Source organism: Podarcis muralis, chromosome 13 (assembly GCF_964188315.1).
Source record: "Podarcis muralis chromosome 13, rPodMur119.hap1.1, whole genome shotgun sequence".
Lineage (NCBI taxonomy): Eukaryota > Metazoa > Chordata > Lepidosauria > Squamata > Lacertidae > Podarcis > Podarcis muralis.
The window spans coordinates 41,977,604-42,001,063 of record NC_135667.1 but is presented as its reverse complement, the minus strand read 5'-3'; the positions used below and the strand labels follow the sequence as shown (position 1 = coordinate 42,001,063).

General features: G+C 46.8%; 1 protein-coding gene across 15 annotated transcripts in view; it reads left to right on the top strand.

The window, feature by feature from the left end:
* The window catches only part of GPATCH8 (G-patch domain containing 8), a 77,329-nt gene extending 54,086 nt beyond the window's left edge, over positions 1-23,243 (top strand). For all 15 annotated transcript variants that reach the window (XM_028702348.2, XM_028702349.2, XM_028702352.2 and 12 more), the window contains 4 exons: positions 1,500-1,586; positions 2,422-2,565; positions 16,387-16,517; positions 17,203-23,243. In XM_028702348.2, coding sequence (XP_028558181.2) covers positions 1,500-1,586; positions 2,422-2,565; positions 16,387-16,517; positions 17,203-21,019 — 4,179 coding nt within the window. In that variant the 3' untranslated portion in view covers positions 21,020-23,243. The remainder of the gene's footprint in view (positions 1-1,499; positions 1,587-2,421; positions 2,566-16,386; positions 16,518-17,202) is intronic.
* The last annotated feature ends 217 nt before the right edge of the window (positions 23,244-23,460 follow it).

Sequence of the window (23,460 nt, the reverse complement as noted above, 5' to 3'; positions counted from 1 at the left end):
TACATCACTACTGGGAAAACCATAGCTTTAACTATATGGACCTTTGTCGGCAAGGGGGGCTATAGAGATGCTTTATACAATAACAAAAATGCAGTGCTTCTGTACATATGGAGCTCCTTGGGGGAGGGGAGTGCTTTTTGAAGATTTTGAATATCTTGAATGACTTGACATTGAGAACACAGACTCCTCTCTCCTCCTCCTCCACTTTTCTTTTCCTGGAAAGAAAGTTGTATATTAGCCTTCAATCAGCAGATTAAAATTTAATTGAACATTTAACAAACATATTAATTGGGTCCGTTACTATTCTTGTGCACAAACGTTCACCTATCCCCTAAAAACTGCCCCACACTTGTGCCGTGGGAAAGGTTACTCAGTTAACACTGTTGATGATGTGAGCAAAACTCGCCAAATTTAGGAAAGTAAACTAATGAACTGATGGACTACAATCATGTCGGAAGAATGCAGCATATTTTGATTGCTGAGCACACTGGAGAAGCAGTGGTGACTTCTCTGCTTTGTAGCTGATGCCAAACATCCTACCCCAGAAGTTCCCAAACTGTGGTCCGCTAGCTTCACTCTGGTAGTCCATGACATGTGTGTAAAACTATAATTAAAAATCATACAGTCTCTAGCACAGTGCCTTACAATTGCTACAGTTGTCTTCTCAAAACATGAGCCGGGGCCATCCATTGGAATTGCCGGCAGATTCATGGAAATTCAGAAGTACGTGGCGTCAATTTCTGCTAGATGTGGTGAATGCTGTTCATTTAGAAGGCTTTAAAAGGGACCAGACAGATGGATGGTGGTTTCATGCTGCTATTGTTAGTAGCTGTCAGTTATAAAAATTAAATTCGGGATTTCCAAAAGTTCAGAGTCAGTATAGCCAGGAAGGGACTCTAGCTTTGTGTGCTGAAGTTTCCAGGATCTCTTCTTGGCACCTCCAGTTAAAAGGCTCTCCAGGACTAGGAAAAATTTCTGCTTGAGACCTCGGAGAGTCTCATGTCAGCCAGAGTAGACAGAATAGGCTCTGAATAAAACAATGCAGTCATTTCTTAGACTGGGTTGGCAGAAATTTCGAATGTTGCTTTCTTTTTTAGGGATTAAGCTTGGCAATATTGTGGGGGGGAACTGTCCTCTCCCCCCCCCCCTTTTTATCCCATTGAAACCTTAATGTTAGGCTCCTAGTTTTGTGCATCTTCATGCTTAGAGATATTTTTTTTTCTTAAATGGTGTATAAATCTTGCTAAATCAAATAAATAAAAATAATTTCCTTGAAACAAAAATCTATTATTTAGCATCTGGTGTCCCTTACTGGGGGTTCGCCAGCATGGAAATATTAGCTAATTGTTTTGTGTTTTGTTCTCACTGTGGGGACGAGCAGACTCACATTGGAGAGGAATCAGTTGCATGTTTGCTACATGTGACGTTTTCTTGACTGGTTGGGTAATGCTCAGTGTGCATGCATGGCTGACTGATCTCTCTCTGCTTTTCTTGATTAGCTTGATTATGCCGAAGACGCCACAGAACGGAGGCGGGTCTTGGAAGTGGAGAAGGAAGACACCGAAGAGCTGAGACAGAAGTACAAGGTACCCAAATGAATTCCCTGTGCTGTGGATAAAACGTCATTGTGCGGACTCATTTGATCACACATGCACAAGTCATGAACTTTATAAACCAGTCAAGGGACAGGATCCATCAGTGGACCATGACCCGTTGCTGGAATTCTTGCAAAGGCACTGTACTAGCAGAATGCGTTTCAGGTCCACCCAGTTTCAATTATTAAACTTAATAGCCAATTCCTTCTGGGAAGCCTTCCAGTGGCCCTAGATCACATGGCTGATGGCAGAAGCCAGAGCCTGTGCTTCCTTTCAGTTCTTCAGTCGCAGGTAACTGACAGATTTTCCTGTACTTTGGAAGGGAACAAACTCCCTGCAGCTGCTCCTTCTTTGGTCAATAAATGGGGCAGGGTTGGTCTCTCCCTTGCCATGATGATCTTTCCTGGTAGCAGGAGGTGCAGCCTCAGGGACCAGTGGTAGACGCCTCTTGGATTCTGCATTCCTATGGCAACTAGCGGCTTAAAAAACCAGTACAGTGGTACCTCTGGTTGCGGACGGGATCCGTTCCGGAGGTCCGGTCGGATCCAGAGGTTTCCGCAACCTGAGGACCGCTTCTGCGCATGCATGTGCAGCAAAACCCAGTAAAATACTTCTGGGTTTGCCACTTTCGCATCCCAAAGTTTACGTAACCAGAAGGTTACATAACCGGAAGTACTACTCTATAGCCTAAGCAGTGAGTTGAAAAGTAGCGGCTAAATAGACTGTTGCCAGTAGGCTTTTTTAATGCTTTCTAGACCTTTCCTGACCATTTTGTTGTTGTTGCGCTAGTTAAACAAAGTGTAATAGACTCCGTCTGCTGTTACAGGATTATGTGGACAAAGAAAAGGCGATTGCCAAGGCCCTTGAGGACCTTCGAGCAAATTTTTACTGTGAGCTCTGTGATAAGCAGTACCAGAAGCATCAAGAGTTTGACAACCACATCAATTCCTATGACCACGCCCACAAACAGGTAAATGGGCAGCCTATTGTCTTATGTGGTTTGATCATCTTCTTGTGGGGAGAGGCAGTAGTTTTATCCATAAAGTGACTTTATTTTCTGTTGTCTGCTTTGCCGTCATCTTCCCCACAGTCTGCCTTGATGCCCCAGGGTTTAGTGAATGATTTCAGCTGAACTTAATCCTAGCATCAAGTGTTAATTTTTCGTCCTGACTTGGCAGGAAATTAAGACAGCACCTGTTTTGGACTTTGGTAGTAGGTTATAGCTTAAAGGGGTTAAATTAAACATAACTCTTAAATTTAGAGTTATGGAAATTGATATAGTTATAAATAGTTCTAGATTTTGTGTAAATATGTCAGGCTTGAAGGCTTTCACAGCTAATGTAGGAGGTAAACAGTTGGAAGCTTTTGATAATATAGAATGGACAACATTACACTATAGAAAGAAAGCTCATTAGATCATTAGTGCCATTTTGATATTTTTGGCAAACTGTAACAGGCAGAATGATCCTCATTTACTGGCCAGGTCTTTTAAATCATGTTTGCCTGATTTTTGCAGTAGATAAAAAGTGTAAAAAACAGGTGAAGGGGCTCAGGTTTCCTTTGAAGCTCCTCTGACCTGTGTAAACCTAAATGTGAGGCTGTAGAAGACTGTGATCTCACTTTGTGGAGTGATCTGAATTCTGGGCATGCTCAGAAGCATTCATGTTCTAAGGCTAGGATTATCAACATGAGGCCCATGAGATCACTGACACCCTTGAGAGCTTGACCTGGTGCCCATGAGGCCTCTGAGAGTCTTTCCTATTTCCTCTTTCAACTCCTTGTGTTTTTCAAAGTTCAGTTTGGCTTTTGAGCAGCAGAAAGCAGAGCAACAGAGATGTTAGAAGGGAAAGGGAGGAAGAAAACAGAGGTGCAAGGAAAGATAAGGTGTGGTGCCAATGGGGGTGGATGGGGGGGGGAGCATAAATTTGTGTGAGAGAAGGCATGTACAGGGATTCACACATGCCTGTGTCAGATTCAGAAAAATGGGTCTTCTTAGAATTGTGTGTTTTTTTCATGTTTCCTCTTCCCCCAACAATCATCAAATTGCAGGTCATACTTGCCTCCATTGACTAAACTGTGAAAATCATACATTCAGTTCTTTTTACTGTGCAGTTTGCTACCGTGCAGTTTGCTACTGGAAGCTTTAATTTAGCGGGGTTTAAGGGGACGCTGTGTAAAATCAGACATACAGGTGAAACTCGAAAAATTAGAATATTGTGGAAAAGTTCATTTATTTCAGTAATTCAACTTAAAAGGTGAAACTAATATATGAGATAGACTCATGACATGCAAAGCGAGATATATCAAGCCTTTATTTGTTATAATTGTGATGTTGATGGCGTACAGCTGATGAAAACCCCAAATTAACATCTCAGAAAATTAGAATATTAAATGAAACCATCTTTTGGTAGATGGCTGCATTGACCCTGGACTTAATGAAGCACAGTGGACCAACACCAGCTGATGACATGGCTCCCCAAATCAACACAGACTGTGGAAACTTCACATTGGACTTCAAGCATCTGGCATTGTGTGCCTCCCCATTCTTCCTCCAGACTCTGGGTCCTTGGTTTCCAAATGAGATGCAAAAGCTGCTCTCATCAGAAAAGAGATTTGGGGAGCCATGTCATCAGCTGGTGTTGGTCCACTGTGCTTCATTAAGTCCAGGGTCAATGTAGCTGTCTTCCAGGAGATTTTGGAGCACTTCATGCTTCCTTCCGCAGACGAGCTTTATGGGGATGCTGATTTCATTTTCCAGTAGGACTTTGCCACCTGCCCACACTGCCAAAAGTACCAAAACCTGGTTCAATGCCCATGGGATTACTGTGCTTGATTGGCCAGCAAACCCGCCTGACCTGAACCCCACAGAGAATTTATGGGGCATTGCCAAGAGAAAGATGAGAGACATGAGACCGAGCAATGCAGAAGAGCTGAAGGCTACTATTGAAGCTTCCTGGTCTTCCATAATACCTCAGCAGTGCCACAGGCTGATAGCATCCATGCCACGCTGCATTGAGGCAGTAATTGATGCAAAAGGGGCCCAAACCAAGTACTGAGTACATGTGCATGCTTCTACTTCTCAGAGGTCCAATATTGCTCTAGTTGCAGTCCTTGTTTTGCTGATTTCATTTAATATTCTAATTTTCTGAGGTTTTCATCAGCTGTACTCCATAAACATCACAATTATAACAAATAAAGGCTTGACATACCTCGCTTTGCATGTCATGAATCTATCTCATATATTAGTTTCACCTTTTAAGTTGAATTACTGAAATAAATGAACTTTTCCACAATATTCTAATTTTTCGAGTTCCACCTGTATTCAAGTGGATCTGTTTTTAATTCTGTTAGATCTCATATTTACCCGGACACCTTGGAATAGTAGAGAGACCCACATGCATGTACTTTTGCTCTTTCTGTTTGTCTAGCAGAGGGAAAGGGATGGAGAGGTGGCAGGGTAGTGCTCACAACACTCTCTCACATGGGCCCAAAAAGGTTGGCAACCCTTACTTATGTCAATGCGATCAGGTCCCAGAATTGAGGCTTGGGGAGTGGGGTGATACATCAGTCAATCTGACCTCGTTGCTTTTATTGTTTTGTTGTTTTCTGTGGTTTTGAAGTGTTATAGCTTTAATTCAATATTGATTTTGCGTAGGCTTTAACTTCTGTTAGCTGCTTTGAATTTCAATAAAGGAGGGAGATAATATTCATAAAATATGTGCTTCAGGTTTGAACATTGAGATTTGTTAAAAAACATAATCAATTGTTCTTGGGAATAGACGGGCATTGGAGGAAACAGCTAAGATTGCCAGTAAGGTTGGAGCCAGCAAGTACTGTGTGCGTATCGGTAGGTAACCTTGTAAAGTGAGAGTATGACACAGTCCTGCTTAATCACCCCATATTGGTCCTGGTGGCAGCATCGCCCTTCTCTTGTGGAGTGAGAGAGAAGCCCCTCAAGTCATTAGCTGCAAAATTATACAGATGTCACAATGAAAAGAAAACAGGAAATGAGATTGTAAACCTATTTTGCCAACAAATATGCTAAGTGCTGAAAGCACACTTTGAGTGGTATCAGAATTCTTGAAGCTTAGAGGTACAGAGCATAACCATTAAAAAATGAGATTGTGGTGGTTATGTATGTTAGTATAAGCCTAATCTTTAGAGCTCCAGAAAGTGTTCCAACTAGGGGCTGTTCATTGGAGAGATTGTGTCTGGAAATCAGGAAACTCAGTGACTACCTTTTGCTTTTTTTCACAGTTCAAGAAGGAAAGCATTTGTGCTTCACACCTTTCTTAAAATAGAGCAGGGATGAGGAACCTCAAGCCCACAGGCTTAATGAAGACTGCCAGACCGTACCTGTCATTCACCTGATGTCATATAAAGCGTCAGGTGTGGAGCAGGGAAATACCTGGCTCAGCCAAAAGGGGCTTATCAGTGGTGCCTTTCAAAGCCCTTTTTCAAATCATTGGCTCAAGATCATGCTTTGAAATGAGTTTCTGAAGGCCCTTGTGAATTTAAGTCACCTAATATAATAGTGATGTCAGTTGATAGGCAAGTGGGTGACTTAACCCACCAGTCAGACATGGACTGTGAGGAAGGTGGAAGCTACTGATTTGGCCCTCCTGCCTGATCCAGTCCCCACCCCTGAAATAGAGAGAAGCAGCTTCACTTGTCCTTTAGTTAGCTGAGCTGAAGATTGGTTCGAAAGCATGCTAGGTCAAAAGGTAAATTCAGGTCAGTGAGAGGATTTGTTAATTCACTCCATCTCTAAGTTGCTTGTGGCTTACATTTTTCATCTCTTCCTCCAGCCATGTGCATCCTCCCCCTCTCCCCCCGCCATGATCTGTGCCAAGATTTAATTTGAACTGCAGCATTTCACCAGCGTTCAGTTGGAGATCTGCTGCAGCAGAACCTTTTTTTCATGACCCTGCAAGTAGTCCACTTCAGCGGTGGATGTCAGCCAGCAACCTCTTAGCTTCACCTTCGCCTATGGAAGGAATGCATGGTCACTTATATACACACACTTAACTTTGGGATTCATTGTTGATGAAGCCAAATCGAGCACCTGAGCAAATCCGCTCTTGGAACATGAAGAAATGACTTGGGTTATTAGTGAGTTAAGCTGACCTTGTGTTTGAAATAAATCAAGCACAGGCAATTTAGATGTTGGTCCTATGTGGCTTGCTAGCTTGCCTTCACAACAACACTTAAAAAAAGAAAAAAGGAAAGGAATCTACATGAATATACCTTGATTGGGGAAGCTTATAACATGTTAGAAAGCTTCCCTTTTGATGTATTTCCTCCTTCTACTTCCCTTAGCTGCTTTTCCTTCCCAAGTCCCCTGTGGCTCTTGAGATTCTTTTTGTTAGAATAATTGTTATTAGATAAGGGCTTTCGAAAAATTGTCAATTTACTTGCAGTCCTTTTGCTCTAACTGCATTCCTGCCAGCTCAGTTGAAATTTCACCCTCAGCTTTCCTCTCCATTCCCACCCCACTATTCTTCCCATGTCCCTTGAACCCACACCACCCTACTTCATTGCTCCTTCACTGATAGTGATCCTTCCCCTAAACGTGGCATCGTTATCCATGTCACTGTCACACACCCCCACCCGAAAATTCACGACCGGGTAGAGAAGACATGGTTGTTACTCTTCAGGAAGGACTCAAACTTCAGGAATGGCATCTTCAGCTGTTTGAGCTGTTCAGCACTAGTACAAGCTGCCTAAGGAGACCTTGGAATTTTCTTTATTTGAAGTTTAAAGAAAGGAATGAGTGTGGTAAAAGGTGGTTAAAGACAGGACCCTCTAGTGATGATGGTTGTGTATTGGAACCACCTGGTCCCAGTTTGCTGTTCTCATGGTGATAGGCTGGGATCCAGATTGTGGTGCATTTTTCCCTGTGGCCTCTCAAAATAATGGGGCGTAAAAAGAACTACACTTTGCACCTACTTATTCGCCACTGAATTGCTGTTATTTAAAATTAACTCAAGCTGTAGGTTGGGATCCTTCCTTTTGGAGGAGCATAGGACAGTTTTAGGAGAGTCCTGGGTGTTCGGACTGTAAGAAAGATCTGAAGTTGAGCAGCAAGTTGAGTAGCGACTGGGGTTCCTCTTTCTGTGTTGCACCCCTACAATGGGAAAACACTGCATCTTACCACCGGAGAAAGAAACTGCTTCATTTTACTCATTCAGGTCAGTGTCCAGAGCATCCAGACCTCTTGCTTGAGGGAGTGGGGTGTGTGGGAAGGAAATAGGAGCAATCCTGCTCAAAGAATCTTTCATTCACCCGTTTTTAAACCATGTTGAGAAGAGGACTCTACAGTACCAAAAAGGGATGCTGGCTTGGTACCAGTTCTGGACTGTCAACACCTTCATTCATTCCTGTAAGTTTTGGGTAGCCTCCCATGCCAGAATCCTCCTCCTTCTCCACAACACCATGGGGGTTTGCTTGCTTTCATATCTCAGTCCACCCACTTTGCTGCTAGTTCCTTCAGTTCACCATCAGACCTCACTGCTATCACTACTGAATGTTGCCCTTTGATATTTTCTTGGTGCCAAGGGTTTTTACAAATTGCATGACAATTATTGCTGCTCAGTTGGTGCCGTAAAGGTTTCTGATTTCTCCCTCAGTACATTTGGGTGACTGAGTCATATTAGGGAAAGTAAATCAGTCACGAACCAAGGGCTCAGTGTCACTCCAAATCAGAGTTCAAATGGGAACAGTGAGAAGGTAGAGAGGCCCTTAATTTAATGCAAAGGACCCACCTCCTACTCCCTACAATTTTAACCAAATTGTGGCTCCACTGTAGTCTTCTTAAAACATGCTACGAAAGCCAGGTCTGTTCTGCCCTATGATTCAAGCACCAATCTCAGCCTTTTAGATGATCTCTGCCTAAGCATCAACAGACACACATTTCAGCAGCGGAGAACAAAACAAGTAACTTTTCATCAGTTTAGTCCTCAGCTCCTTTCTCGGCAGGATCACTCTACATTGAGACCGAGCCTTATGTATTGTGTCAGACCAGCAATGGGTGAGTTGCAGAATTCTTAGCTGGCCCTGAAACCTTATGCTGCTTTAAACCTGCTGAAACAGGTTTGCTTATTAATCAAATGAAATTTATTATAAAAAATAAAGCACATAGATTTGCTTGGTCATCAAAGTTTGGTGTGTTAGCATGGGGGTCAGGTTTCATAATACAGTAATACAGTAGCTACCTTTAGCTTTTATTGTAGGAGAATTTCTTGTCAAGTGTCTGCAGGCTCTGATTCTCACTTCCTTTTGAAACAAGGCTCAGTAAGAGAACAAAGATGGGAATGTAGCTTCCCCACATTTTCCTCTCTAGTCCTCAAATAACACCCTAAGCTTGAAAGCAGAGCAGTCTGAGAAGATTAGAAACTGCATTCCACATGTTTCCGATGCTCCGTTAGATTTTGTGGGCCAGATCGTCCTTGCTAGCATGCTATAATGAGCAGAAATATTTTTGCAAGTGGAAGTTTCCCCCCGCATCATATGGCTGCGCATACAGGCTTGCTTTTGAGCAGAACTCTTGCACCTCCAACACATTTTGTGTTCATGGTTTTGCTCCTCTGTTGCTTTGATAGCTCTTCCCTAGACATAAAATGCTACCCAGTGTCACCTTTGGTGTTGTTCGGGGTCACTTCTTACAGCGATTGATTCAGAAATTGCTTAAGTGCCCACGCAATGCATTGCCACAAAGAGCAGCACTGCCAGAGGAAGGAAATGGAAGCCAGCAGACCTCTGAAAGAGCCCCTTCATCCGCAGGCTTTCCGATTCTGTGCTCACATCACTGCAAGTGTGTGCATTCATGTGACTTAGGCATGCTCCGCCAGGCACTCCCACATACAAAGCCAAACCATGGAACTCCCTCGAGTAAGAAGGAGGAAGAAATGCGTCTCAGCGTGCATCATGTCAGCCTTCAAATATGCTGAGGCCACTGCTCAAGGCAGGGAATGTCAACAACATTGCTGGATCAAACAATTGGGAAGATTCTGTGAAGAAATGCCAAGGCTGCTTTGGTCACTGTTGAGAAGCTAAAGATTATCTGTAGTCCCTTTGTGCCAGAATTGAGGGCGAGCAGGGGGGGGGGGGATCTTTAGCCAAATGTGCCAGGAGGGATGAGGTGGTGCTTCCCCCCCCCCCTTTGGCTTACCCAACATGTGATGTGCAATGCATATTATAATGCCTACTTAGCAATGAAACTCCCTAGTTTGCATGCCGTATATTAGTGGGCTGTTGTGAAGAGCAGATGAGGGAACTTGCATACCTTGGAGGAAGTTTGGGTATAAATGAGACAACTATTTAAGGACTCTGCTTCCTAATGTGTAGGAGCGCCCTATATTTCACTTGAGACGCACAACTGACTTGTGGAAATATATTTTAAAATTTTTTTTAAAATGTCTGGTAGCACCTTAGAGACCAACTAAGTTTGTTTTTGGTAAAAGCTTCTGAGTGCGTGCATACTTCTTCAGATGACTTCAGATAACTCACTTGTGGTTAATAATGAGCTAGCTACTGTCAGGGTTTCACAATTTCAGCTTGGGTCCAGCAGTCATCCTACTGTTTTCTGCCAGCCAACTCTGGCAGAACTCAACATTTTCAAAGCAGATACCAGTTTAATCAGAATGAGAGCATGTGTTATTAATTTGGGTGTTATCTTCTGCACTAAACATATGAAATCAGGTTTCTGCAAATTGTGGCTAAACTTCCTGGATAATCATTGTCCTGAGGTTAGCTCCAAAGCCCAATCTTACCTTAATTTTAGTGGGTTTTCCTTCGGCAGAAATAGGATTACACCTTAAATGGTTTGTGAGTTGTATTGAGATGCATAATAAATCCAGGTTTATTTGAAATTTAGTAGCACTGAGCTCAGTAGGGTTTATTCTCCAGTAAGTGTACGTAGACTAGTAGTCCAAGTACCCAAGTAAATGACTTTCCTTTTGTGTGCAAACTAAGCCATTTTACAGTTTTTACCAAGCAGAAGTTAAAAATACTTTTTCATTTGTTTGGTTTCCTATAAAGCACATGGTCTCTTAGTTTAATTAAGCCTCCAGAAAACACATTATGGTTTTAAGAGCGCACAGCAGCCGACATGGTTGTGAAGTTTCTCTAAAAAGCTCTTGCAACGACCAGTTGGATATGCATGGCTTTGAGGAGCTCAGTTTGGCATCTGCATGGGCTGAGGCAAACAGGAGCCATAAATGGCATGTGAAGTGGCTCTTCCTGTACTTCAGCAAATGGGGGGGGGGGGGATGTGTCTGCCCAGTTAACGAGAATCTGGGATGGGGATGAAAAGCAAACTCCCGTCTTGGCTGCAGAGAGCATTCACCGCTAAGCCTCTGGCTTGCTCTGCAGGGGAAGAAAAGGCAGCACAGTATGCTTTGCATGTCACTTGTGTCTTTGTCTAATGGGCCCAACAGGCCCCTTTGCTTACCAGCAAATCTCTGTCTGCCCATTTACTGCCTGAATCTATGCTTCTTTACTCAACAGCATGTCCTCCTGAGTTCAGTGGAGCTTCCTCTTCAGTAAGCTTGCATGCTGCTGCAGCCTAGACATCCAAATTAGCAGCTATGGTTACATCTGCAAAGCTTTGTCCTGAGCAGCCTTGGAGCACCATATTTTTAAGCTGTGTGTGTGTGTGTGTGTGTGAGAGAGAGAGAGAGAGAGAGAGAGAGAGAGAGAGAGAGAGAGAGAGAGAGAGAGCATTCACTGCTCTTGGGAGTTTGCAAAAGCAGTCCTTTCTCTTAGTTTCAGGCAGCAAATTGTTTATACAGTAATTACCACACTTAATTTCTGCCCCCCAGGTAGCTTATATAGTCATACCTCGGTTTACAGACGCTTCAGGTTGCGTTTTTTTGGGTTGCGGACTGCCGAAACCCGGAAGTACCGGAACGGGTTACTTCTGGGTTTCAGCAGTCGCGCATGCGCATAAACGCTAAATTGTGCTTTGTGTATGCGCAGATGCACCGGATCGCAACCCGCGCAGGTGCGCTGCTGCGGGTTGTGGACGTTGTGGGTTGCGGACGTGCATCCCGCACGGATCACATTCGCAACCTGAGCGTCCACTGTAAAAGAAAACCATGAATATAGCAATAAATAACAAGACTAAAGAGTGAAACACAAAAGCATTAAAAAGAAGATAGTAGAAAACATTACAAATCACTTATAAAGTGGATGCTGAAAACTCCATTTTTAAATTCCATCAAAAAGTTATGAAAGCTTAGTGGTGGATTGGTGGGGCAGGGAGAGAATCGCTACCCATCAGCAACACCCAACTCCCTGAAGGTTGGGAGAATCATGCCTCACACATATTTCTACTTTCTCTGCCCCTTCTTTCCAGAAGGTTTGCTTCTGTGGGAATTGAGCGAGCTTTTTAAAAATTGAGAGCCGAGTAAGATTTTTGTAATTTGTTATTCCCAGCTTCTGAGATTCCCTGGAGCAGGGGATGATGATAGCTCCACTTTCTGATCTGATCCTCGAACAAACAATTTAACAAGCTAAACAGGCCATTAGGCCTGCTTGAAAGGAATCCTCTTGCCCTAGGTCTGCTTGTTTTGCTTATCTGGCAAGTCTCAGAAAAGCCCTTAGGTGCAGGCTGAATTGGCAGGCAAATCTCCCTGCAGTCCTCTACTCCCTCTACTGGGACTCAGCTATTCCTGTGCATTTGCTGCTAAAGCATTTTAGAGGCCTCCTGAACAGTACATTTTGTGAAGGGGAGGGAAGATGCACATCCCTACCTTTGCATGCTTCACCGGAAGCTGGATGGTGGAGGGAACTTGCCAGAGCAAAGGGGAACACAAGCTCTCTCTGTCGATGTGCCAATGCAATTTATATTCAGCTGAAGCAAAAAGACCTGAATGCCTTACTCAACCTGCCTCCAAGTGTACTTATATTGCATGCCTATTGTTGGTTTTGCTTTCTGCAATTTGTTTCAAAGGTAAAGGGACCCCTGACCATTAGGTCCAGTCGTGGCCGACTCTGGGGTTGCAGCACTCATCTCGCTTTATTGGCCAAGGGAGCCGGCGTACAGCTTCCGGGTCATGTGGCCAGCATGACTAAGCCGCTTCTGGTGAACCAGAACAGCGCACGGAAACACCGTTTACCTTCCCGCTGGAGCGATACCTATTTATCTACTTGCACTTTGACGTGCTTTCGAACTGCTAGGTTGGCAGGAGCAGGGACCGAGCAACGGGAGCTCACCCCGTCGCGGCAAGCCCTAGGCTCTGTGGTAACCCACAGCGCCACCCGCGTCCCGCAATTTGTTTTACGTTTGCAAATAAAACAAAGAGCTGGAAGTTAGAGCATAATAGTATTCAGAGCTGATGTTGTGGGGGGTGGGTGGGAGTGAGGCCAGGATGAAAAAAGCTCCTTTGGGGTCTAGAACTTGTAGGAGCAGGAAGCTTCTGTATTTTAAATAGGGAAACATCACAGGCTAACTCATCCTCTCTTATTAACTATTCATACTGTTTTGAAACAAGTTTTTCCACCTGAGCGGATGGATGGAGATATATATATATATAGTTGTTTTAAACTGCTTCCTTTTAATTATGGCACAAGCTAAATGTGTTGGTTTCAGATGCCTCATTATTCATCCTGCACCTTACCTGCCTTATTGCACTACTCAGGGACTTGTCTGGGACAGTTCCTCACTTCCGAAAGTTAAAGGGCTGCTTAGGGAAGGCAGCAAGGGAAATAAAACTAGTGGTGAAGACCAAAGAAACAGATTAGTGGATGTGCATGCCTCCTTTCCCTCTAACCGGGCAGGTTAGAGCCCACGTGGCTGTTCTATTTGTGGATTATTGTAAACGGCAACAGCTTTTAACCGCCATGGGTGACTTCCCTCACATTTAATGGCTGGTGGCAATTCTTTACTTGTGTTAATGAACGCAAGCAAAATGCATAATTCCAGATGAAGGTGGAGTGCATATGTAAAATTTTAAGCATATAGATGTTTCTGCTGCAGGGTGCCCTGGCAGCAGAAGCAATAGTGTCTGAGCCAGAATTCAGGGGATCAGGTGGCAGAAGCTCCATGGCTGAGTACCTGCCCTTTTCACTGACTAGCAGGACATAATAAATGCAGGTTTCTAAAATCGGCTTTCTTGGTGCAGTTACTTCGGTGCAAATTGCAAGGCGTTCCCTGAGAATGTGCATGCCTCTGCTAATTCTATTGCCCTCTTGCATGTATTAAAAGTGCACTATGCCAAGGGATGTAAATTTGTCTCTTACGGTACTTATGGTGCAAATTCAAAACACAAAGCAAGCCTCTGCAAAAACAAAATAAACGAGCAAAAACCCCGCCTTTCCTGTCATCCAGCCTAATAAATGCAGCGCTATAATCATATCGCAGCTCATGCCAAACCGCTACAGATGAGCCCAACTTGTCGCACTCTTTGTTCTCCACACTTGTCAAAGTGCTAAGCAAGAGGCATCTTTACGGCCCATCATTAAAGTGGGCTATAATTTTCTTTAATAGCAGAGCTCTATCATGCACATGGGGCTTGCTGCAAGAGCCTTCCCGCTGCTGGGGGAATCTGTGAATTTTGGTGCTGTCTTCCCACGCTGCTGGTGCTTTTGTTCATTCTTGTGAAGACTTGGTTTTCCCAGCTGTGTGTATTCTTAAGATGGGCATGAACAGGATTTGACCCATGTGTGGGTCCTGTGGCTGCAACAGGGGAAGGTAAATCTAGAGGTCTTTTGCATACTCAGGTTTTTGCATATGCTATTTATATACCACCCTTATGTTGGACATTTTCAACTGAACATTACAAGAGTGGTTCATGCAAGGGGATGAAGGAGACCAGGATTCATTCCAAAATGAAACTGGTTCCACGGATGCTTCCAAAGGACCTTGGAAATGGTTCTTTATGGAGGGATCCGGTTTATGAAATTTCAGACTTTCATAGATGTACTTGAAAGCCATTTGGTTCTCTCAAGGCTTCTCCAGCTTCACCTTTCCTGTAAATCAGGGATGGGGACCCTGTGGCCTGTCAGATGTTGTTGGACTACCAAGCTCCATCAGCCCCAGCCAGCATGGCCAGCAACTATAGGAATTGAGTTCCAACATAAATACCGTTAATAGCAACATCTGGAGGGCCCCAGATTCCACGTCCCAGCTATAAATGCTGCTCCTTTCACATTCCAGGGATACTTACTTGTTTTGTGTTTTCTCTCCTCTTCTCTGCTCAAGGTAGCCTCGTAGAACCAGTGTTTGACTATGTAGTGACCCACCCCAGCTTATATGTCCTGGCAAAGTTATTAGTATTATCCTACTTGATGAGAGTCCTGTTCCTCTGTGCCTTCTTAGCTGTGAACCAGTTCCATATCCAATAGAATAAGCTTGCAGATATTCTGAGCATTGATGTTAGTAATGGTTGCCCTTTTTTTTTCTTTCTCTCTCTCTTCTGCTCTCATGTATTTTTTTTTACCTCCCCCCCCCCACTCATGATATGATATTGTCAACTGATATAATGAAAGCATATTATGGAGGCCAGATCATAAGAGTGAGTTTTTTTTCCTACTAGTGTCTGTAGCTCTGTCTTTCTGTGTGCATGTCTGAGAACGTAGCTATGCATTCCGCTCCTCTTCTTCCACTCTCAGTTCAGTGAAACCATAACCCCATTCAATGATGTCTTACTAGTTTTGGAGAACCCATCACCTCCCCTCCCTGCATCATCTCATCTCATTCAAAGTGGTGTCCATTTTCAGCGGAGTAATGCTAGACTTGAGTCTGCTCTGGGCTAGGGGCAAAAACTCGAGAGTTCGGTGCCAAAGCCGCAGCTTCCATATTGTGGCCGGGGACAAGTCCATATAAGCCGATTCTTTCTAAGGGCGTGTTCTTCACCTGATGCATTTAGTTGCTGGGGCAAAACTTTGTGTTAATTTCTTCCTGCTTTCTGCTATGGACGGATGCGTGTGGGAGGGGGCGGGTAGCTGTGGCTGCAAAGAGCACAATTTGAGATATGCTAGGCCTAAAAACAATTGCAATATTTAAACAATTGCTGTGTCACCAGACACAATCAGATGGGTTTCAATGCTTGCTGTAGCAAGAGCACCCCACTCCCATTCTTTGTTCAGTCACTGGGATTTCGCAGCCAGGTTGGTTAACAAATTTAGCTCTTAAGCCTTTTCCGCCAGTTTTCCTCTGAAAAGGAACCTGTAATTCTAAGCATCCTGGATTGTATAGGGAGATAGAACTGTTCCTCCCTACCGCTCTTGTATACCTAAATATAGTATCTTCTTCCTCTCTTAATCCTCTCTCGGAAGTGCTTCAATGCTTCTTACTTACACTCTAAAATGGCTACTCTTTGGAGACTTTTAGTGAGCCCACCCTGTGACTATATGGTCTGCTATTAAGTCAGGCCACTGAACTATCTAGCTCAGTATTGTCTACGTAGAGTGTTCAGGGTCTTGGGCAGAGATCTTTCCAAGCCCTCTTATCCGGAGATGCCAGGGACTGCATCTGGGACCTTCTACATGGAAAGGATGTGCTCTATATCAGTGAGTTCAGGGAGCGCCTCTAAATTGTCTAGTGCACAGGTGGGAAACCTATGGCTCTCCAGATGCTGCTGGATTACAGCTCCCATCATCCCCGGTGGCCATGCTGGCTGGGGCTGCTGTGAGTTGAATTCCAACAAGATTAGGAGAGCTGCTGGCTACCCACCCCTGGTCAAATGGGTTAAGGATGGCCAGCTGGGAAACTCTTTAGCAAAACTTGAAAAGGTTCACCGTTCCATCTTATCCCCTTCTATTTTCCTTTTCTCTTGCTTTGCTACAGAGGTTGAAGGATCTCAAGCAAAGGGAGTTTGCTCGCAATGTTTCCTCGAGATCCCGGAAAGATGAGAGGAAGCAGGAGAAAGCCCTCCGTCGTCTCCACGAGTTGGCTGAGCAGAGGAAGCAACCTGAATGGTAAGTGAATGGGCTCCTTGTGCCAGCAAGTTAGTTAAGTTAAACATACAGTTGACTTCCCCTTTTATTCAGGCTGTTTTAAATGGACTGGATAGCAAGAAGTTGTTCTTCAGATTTTTGTAAAACATAATTTATTCTCTCTCCCCCCCCCCCCCAAATAAGGAATGCTTAGCTCACCAGTGGCCAGTCCGCAAGTTCAATTCCTCATTCCCCCTCTTCACCAGGAACAGATTTTGGAAGGGTCATGTGAGTGGAGGGAGACAGATTTAATTGAACTAACTGCACTAGTGAACATGATCTGAGTTGGGAAAAGCTTCAGGCCTGAAATGGATGAGGCAGCCCTTACTTGTGCGCATCAGAACCTTGCAATGCTTATCTTGATTCTTCTATATAACCAGGAAGGCTTGAATCTTAAGACACCTTTTTTTAAAAAAATTAACGAATACTTGAATTCTGTCAAGGATGTGCTGGTTGGAGCACATGAATTATTTCACATACAATACAGTGGAAGTGTAGATTAAAACTTTGTTCCTGGACATACCGTTAGCTTTCAAAGCAATTCCAGGAAATTAGTGAGAGGTTGAATAGGCATGGGTAAGAGATAAAGGTGAAGATGTTAATGTTAAGCAGTATCTAACTATTGTTTCTCCCTCCCCTTTACCCCTGTCCCATTTCAATCCCCCAGTGCTCCAGGAAGCGGGCCGATGTTTAGAACCACTACTGTGGCAGTAGACGAGGAAGGAGGAGAGGAGGACATCGATTCAGCAGCTCCCAGCAGTTGCTCTTTTTCACCAGCTCCTGGGCCAGTTGCCAGTATGACCACAGACAAGGGTCTTGTTTGTGCCACTGGGCAAACTAGTAGCAACATCGGGCTTGGGCAGGTGCCTGTCCAGGTACCGCAAGCCATCAGCTCAGGGGTTAACCCTCTTAAGATAGGCGTGTCTTTCTCATTTGCCAAAAAAGCCCCAGTGAAACTAGAGTCAATTGCCTCCGTCTTCAAAGACCACGTTGATGAGTCCAGTTCTCCCGATGACGAAGTCAAAGCGGATGAGAAAGCCCAGCCCGATCCTGGAGCCTTGGGGAAATTCGGGGAGGTCGAGGGGACAAACAGCCCTGACAGCAAAGGCGACGAAGAGGAGCAAGCGCACGAGAAGGAGGGTCTAAACACCACCCTGTCGAAGCTGAAAAAGATGAAGCGAGACGACGGCCCCATGGCACTAGAGCCAGAGTATTACCACTACATCCCGCCTGCTCACTGCAAGGTGAAGCCGAACTTCCAGTTCCTGCTGTTTATGAAGGCCACAGAACAAGTCGAAGCAGAAGCCATGAGCAAGAAAATGGCTCGCGAAAGGAAGCGGAGCAACTCCCCAAAACCCAAAGCGGCAAAGAATGGTGAGAAGGTGACAGCAGTAGAGTGTGCCACCCACCAGAAGGAACCTAGTCCTTCCAACAAAGGCAGCAAAACTGAAGTTAAAGACCCTCCAGAAGAGACAAGCGGGCAGGAAGGCAAGCCACTTAAGGGAAGCGGTTCTGCGGAGTCCGAGGTCGCCAAAGAGCTTCCTCAGCTTGCGTCAACCAGTAAAGAAGGCACAGACGGGCCTAAGCATTTGACAGGACCTTTCTTCCCAGTGCTCAGTAAAGACGAGAGCACCACCCTCCAGTGGCCTTCAGAACTGCTGATCTTCACCAAAGCAGAGCCCTCTGTGTCGTACAGCTGCAATCCCTTGTATTTTGACTTTAAGCTGTCTCGCAACAAAGACATTAAAGCGAAAGGGGCGGAGAAACAGAGAGCTGCAAGCAGCCTTCCCAAGGAGAAAGCACCATCTGCTGAAGAGGGCAGCAAGAACAAAGAGGTGGGCACTCCTGCAGGCACTTCCACAGCAGTGCCGGAGAGCAAGTCCCTGTCTGTCTGCAGCAAGCAGGAGTCCAATCCTGTGTCGGCCGGCAAGGGCGAGGGGCCAGAAGACTGCAGCAAAGGCGGCCTTGTTGGCCGCAAGGACAAAGTGGGGAAATCCCACAAGCACAAGAAGAAGAAGAAGCACAAGAAGTCCACGAAACACAAACGCAGGCGCAAAGGCGAGGCAGAAGACAAAAGCAGGGATGGGGACCTGGCAGAAGAGAAATCCAAGAAGCGGAAGAAACACAAACACAAAAAGAGCAAGCCGTCCTTTGCCACGGAGCTGGAGCGGACGCAGGGGGCCGACGAAACTGGCCACCTCAAGAAAAGAAAGTGGTGCGCTCAAGACTCTCAGCGGAAGTCTCTTTCCACCGAAGAAAGCGGCAACAAGAAAGAGGACGGCGGCACCTCTTCCCAAGATCACGGTGGCAAAAAAACCAAAGGGGACCCGCAGCAGGCGTCATCCACCGCCAAGAGGCGAGCCTCCACCTCCGCCCACTCCAGCCACAGAGGCCGGCAGAGCAGCGGTGGCTACGAGAGCGACGAGGACTCCTGCCACAAGCACTTCCGGCAGAAGTCTGCTTCGCAATACAGTGACGATTACGACTCTGGCAGCAACTGTTCCCGAAGCCGCTCCCGGTCAGGGCGTCGGCATTCCTCCCGAAGGTCATCCCAGAGGTCCTACTCAACGAGTTCGTATGCCTCCTCTGACAACAGCCGGTACAGCCGGCGGCGCAGCTACTCGGAAGACAGCTACAGTGACTACAGCGACCGCTCTCGGAGCCGCACCAAGCGCTCCCACGACTCGGAGGACGATTCTGACTACGCCAGTTCCAAGCGCAGGTCGAAACGGCACAAATACTCCTCTTCGGAAGACGACTACAGCCTGAGCAGGAGCAGATCCCGGAGCCGCAGCCGAACCCACACCAGGGGGAGGTCGAGGACGAGAAGCCGGGGCAGGACGCGCAGCAGCAGCTGTAGCCACAGCCGGGGCAAGCGGCGGAGCCGCAGCCGAACCGGGCACAGCTGGAAACGGAGCAGGAGCTACAGCCGGGAGCGCAGCCGGAGTGCCAGGAGCCTCTCCCAGCGGTCTCTCTCCAGGAAGGGGTCCCGTGGCCACGAAAGCCCTGGGGAGAGGAGATCCGCACGGCGAGACTTTATCCGCTCAAAGATCTACCGCTCTCAGTCCCCCCACTACTTCAGAGGCAGACCAGGGGAAGGGCCCGCGAGGAAGGAGGAAGCGAGAGGCGATGAAGTGACAGGGACCACCGCCAGCCTCTCCCAAAACAGCGGCAACTCCAGCTTGGGGAGCAACTGCAGCTCCGAGGAGAAGAACTCGGCCACGGCTAAGCTCCTCCTGGAAAAAGTTCAGTCCAGGAAGGTGGAGAAGAAGCCCAGCGGCAGCGAGGACTCCCCCTCAGGGCCTCACAAGGTTGGGATCAAGCTGAAAGATCCCCCGCAAGGCTACTTTGGCCCTAAGCTCCCTCCCTCCCTAGGCAACAAGCCAGTCCTTCCCTTGATCGGGAAGCTGCCCACAGTCCGGAAGCCAAACGCCAAGCAGTGTGAGGAGTCTGGGTTAGGATTGGGGACCGGGGAGGAGCTGGAGCTGTCTGAGCTCGACGAAACCCCCCATGATGGCGGGGAGGCAGCTGCAGCAAGCCAACCCACAGTGGACGAAACCCTGGTGACGGAGACCCAGGAGAGCCTTCTGGGAGATCAGAAGCCAGAAGAAGCAGGCGTGGAGATGGCTCCCATGCCCCTGGAGCCGCCAGCCCTCCCGGAACACTTTGGACCCGGCGACCTGCCCGTGCCGCACCCATTCCCTGCCCCCGCGGAAAGCGAAGCCGCCGAGCCTCTGGACGGCAGCGCCCAGCCCGTCTCCCTCGAAGGCAGGATGGTGCCGCTGGCCCCCGAAGTGGAGCCCTTCCCCAGCTACGTCCCACACAGCGCGGAGCCGAGCATCAGCGGGGAGCCGGAAGGCAGCGAAGACTCTTCCCTGGCGCCACTGGAAAGCCAGCCCATTACCTTCACCCCGGAGGAGATGGAGAAGTACAGCAAGCTCCAGCAGGCCGCCCAGCAGCACATCCAGCAGCAGCTCCTGGCCAAGCAGGTCAAGGCATTCCCAGCCTCGGCCGCCCTGGCTCCAGCCACGGCTCCTGCCTTGCAGCCCATCCACATCCAGCAGCCAGCCGCAGCCGCAGCCACCTCCATCACCACCGTGCAGCACGCCATTCTGCAGCACCACGCGGCCGCCGCGGCCGCAGCCATTGGCATCCACCCCCACCCTCACCCCCAGCCTCTTGCTCAAGTGCACCATATCCCTCAGCCCCACTTGACCCCCATCTCCTTGTCCCACTTGACCCACTCCATCATCCCAGGGCACCCCGCCACCTTCTTGGCCAGCCACCCCATCCATATCATCCCCGCGTCTGCCATCCACCCGGGTCCTTTCACTTTCCACCCCGTCCACCACGCCGCCCTCTACCCGACCCTCCTGGCGCCCCGGCCAGCGACAGCGGCAGCCACGGCGTTGCACCTCCACCCTCTCCTGCACCCCATTTTCTCAGGACAGGATTTGCAGCACCCTCCCAGCCACGGCACATGAAAGAGCGAGAGAGGCAGCCTCTATCGGGGAGGGGAGGGTTAGGGGAAAGAGAGGACAGGGGCATGTCTGTCTGTCTCTGTGCGTGTGCATCAGTCTCTCTCGTTCTCGGGAAGGCGGTGGCTGTCTCTGGACCTGAGAACAGCCCAGGAAGGGGGAGGATTGGGCAGAGGCAGGGAGGCTCGAGGGAACAGGCCTGTGGAAGATGGGAGAGCTGTGCTGCTGGTGGTTTGCTTGTAAGGATATTCAAGGGCTCGTGCGCCCAGGGAGGTGGCTTCTTCAGGGATGTGCAGTCCTTTAGCAAATGCAGCCCTTTTTAATTTCCAAGTCACGTATTATAAATCATTTACTACCCACTCTGAAGACCTAAAGTGGGTATACACATCTATCTTATTTGGGCATCGATATCAAGTATAAAGCGTGAAAGTTAGTGATTTGAATCCACCTTAAAGCTTAACCCGAGCAACAGAACCAAGAAATACTCAGCACTTGATCCATCATCTCCTCTGTTGCCCTCTCCCCTCTCTCCAGCTCCTATTCGGGGAACCATGTTCAGCAGCCCCCACTGAGCACCACAAACTGGGAAGTTGCTTTTCAGTGACCAGTTTCCACCCCCCAGACCAGCTTGGCAGTGCTCTCCTTCCTACACACCCTTTACGGCGCTGCTGAGAGAGCAGAGAGCAATTCCTTGATCAGTCCTTGAAGCAATATGTTGTACTGGAGTCCTGTGAACATCCTGAACATGACTCTGTAACTTGTACTCTTTTCCTCTGTAATATTGATGGTTCCTTATTAACTTATGATTTTTTTTTCAGAAGAAGAAAAAAAAAGAATTTAAGAAATTGCACTGAACTCTGTACATGTCAATGCTGCTTTTTGTAGCTCCTCTGACAAATGTTCCATATTGATAGTATACCGCAATAACATTTTTTACAGCCCGTTCTTTGAGTGGTACTCGTTCAGGTGGCTTTAGTTATCTATACATTTTAACGTAGTTGGAAAGGAAATTCTTGTCAAAGGTTCAATGCTTCTAGTTATGGCTAGGGCACAAAATGATTTCAAGCATGTATATTTTAATTGAGCTCATTTTTTTTAAACGTACCATAAAAAAAGACTTTCATTTTATAGGAGAAAATGTCACAGGGTTCGGAAATAAACAAAGGAGCAGTGATCTGGACTCCTTTGTCCCATAGCTAACAAAGTCCATCCTGTGTAATGACATCTCTAGTAATTTCTGTGAAAAGACAGGTTTGTGAGGCAGCTGAGGTGTCATTCACTGTGTGCTTCAGTCGGTAGCCAGGCCCCTTAAGTTTGAGAGAAACAGTCCGTTCGTTTGGCAAAGCAAACAGTCGCTTTCTGGTCGCAGGAATAGATGGGACCCACCAAAAAACAACACCTGAGAGCCCAGCTATTTTCCCTGGGATTCAACCACTTGTTTTGAGTCATTGCAGCAACAACATAGCTTCTAGGTGTGGATGGGTGTGTGGGTGTGTGTTAAGGCTCCTTGTTTTCAAATATGTGCCTTTTTTATGTTTTGGAGAGGTTTTGAGTGGTGTGTTTTCGTTCCGAATCCCTTTCCTTCCCCCCCCCCTTGGGGTTTTCTTCTATGGGGTGCCCTTTCCTCACAACTGCCCCTTGTCACCCAGTTGCAGCTCCCCAGGGTGCGGCCCCAAAGTGAACTAGGAAGCGGGGGCTCCCCCAATCTCAAGGTTCTTTTGCTGAGTGCAAAAGGAGGCCGAGATCCTGCAAAGCAGCGGCTCTTTTGGGACACGTGTCCAGACCCAAAGGGCGCGCTACTTGCTTGTATATCCTGAGATGCGGCCTCCCTTTTCAGAAATTCAGAAATAACCACTGCTTTCTGCTGCCCTGAAATGGCAAGACTATGGACTGCTTTCAAGCTTCCTTACCCTTGGCTACAACGAGACAAGCACTGGAAACTGCTGCTGTGACAAAGGGACTCGGTTCTTGGTAGTGGCTGTAGATAATTCAAGAAGTAACAGTATTAATTTCTCAGTGCTTCATTCCCCTGAGGTTCAGACGGGAGACACGGCGCCCCAGCAGGGAGGAGGAGACTGGACTTCCACAAGAGTGCTTACCACAAAAGAGAACGCACTATTACTTCAGTATCGGCAGGCTATATTTAACTTTTGTCACATAAAAAGTATATATATAAATATATATACATGCTGTAAAAATGAGGAAAATAAACTTTCTAATAAACTAGTAATTTGGGGGAAAGCGTGTGTGTACTTGTTTCCCAAAGGGTCAGAGTCAAGGTGTTAGTCCTCATGTTGTGACTCTTCCCACTGCCGTCACCCCTATTTATGGCCCTGCATTTATTCGCTGTTTGCACAGAGCACCGACTGATCTTCCCATCCCCTTTATTCTCTTTGGTCCTCCTAGCTTCATGCCATGTACAGTGGTACGTTGGTTTAAGAACAGCT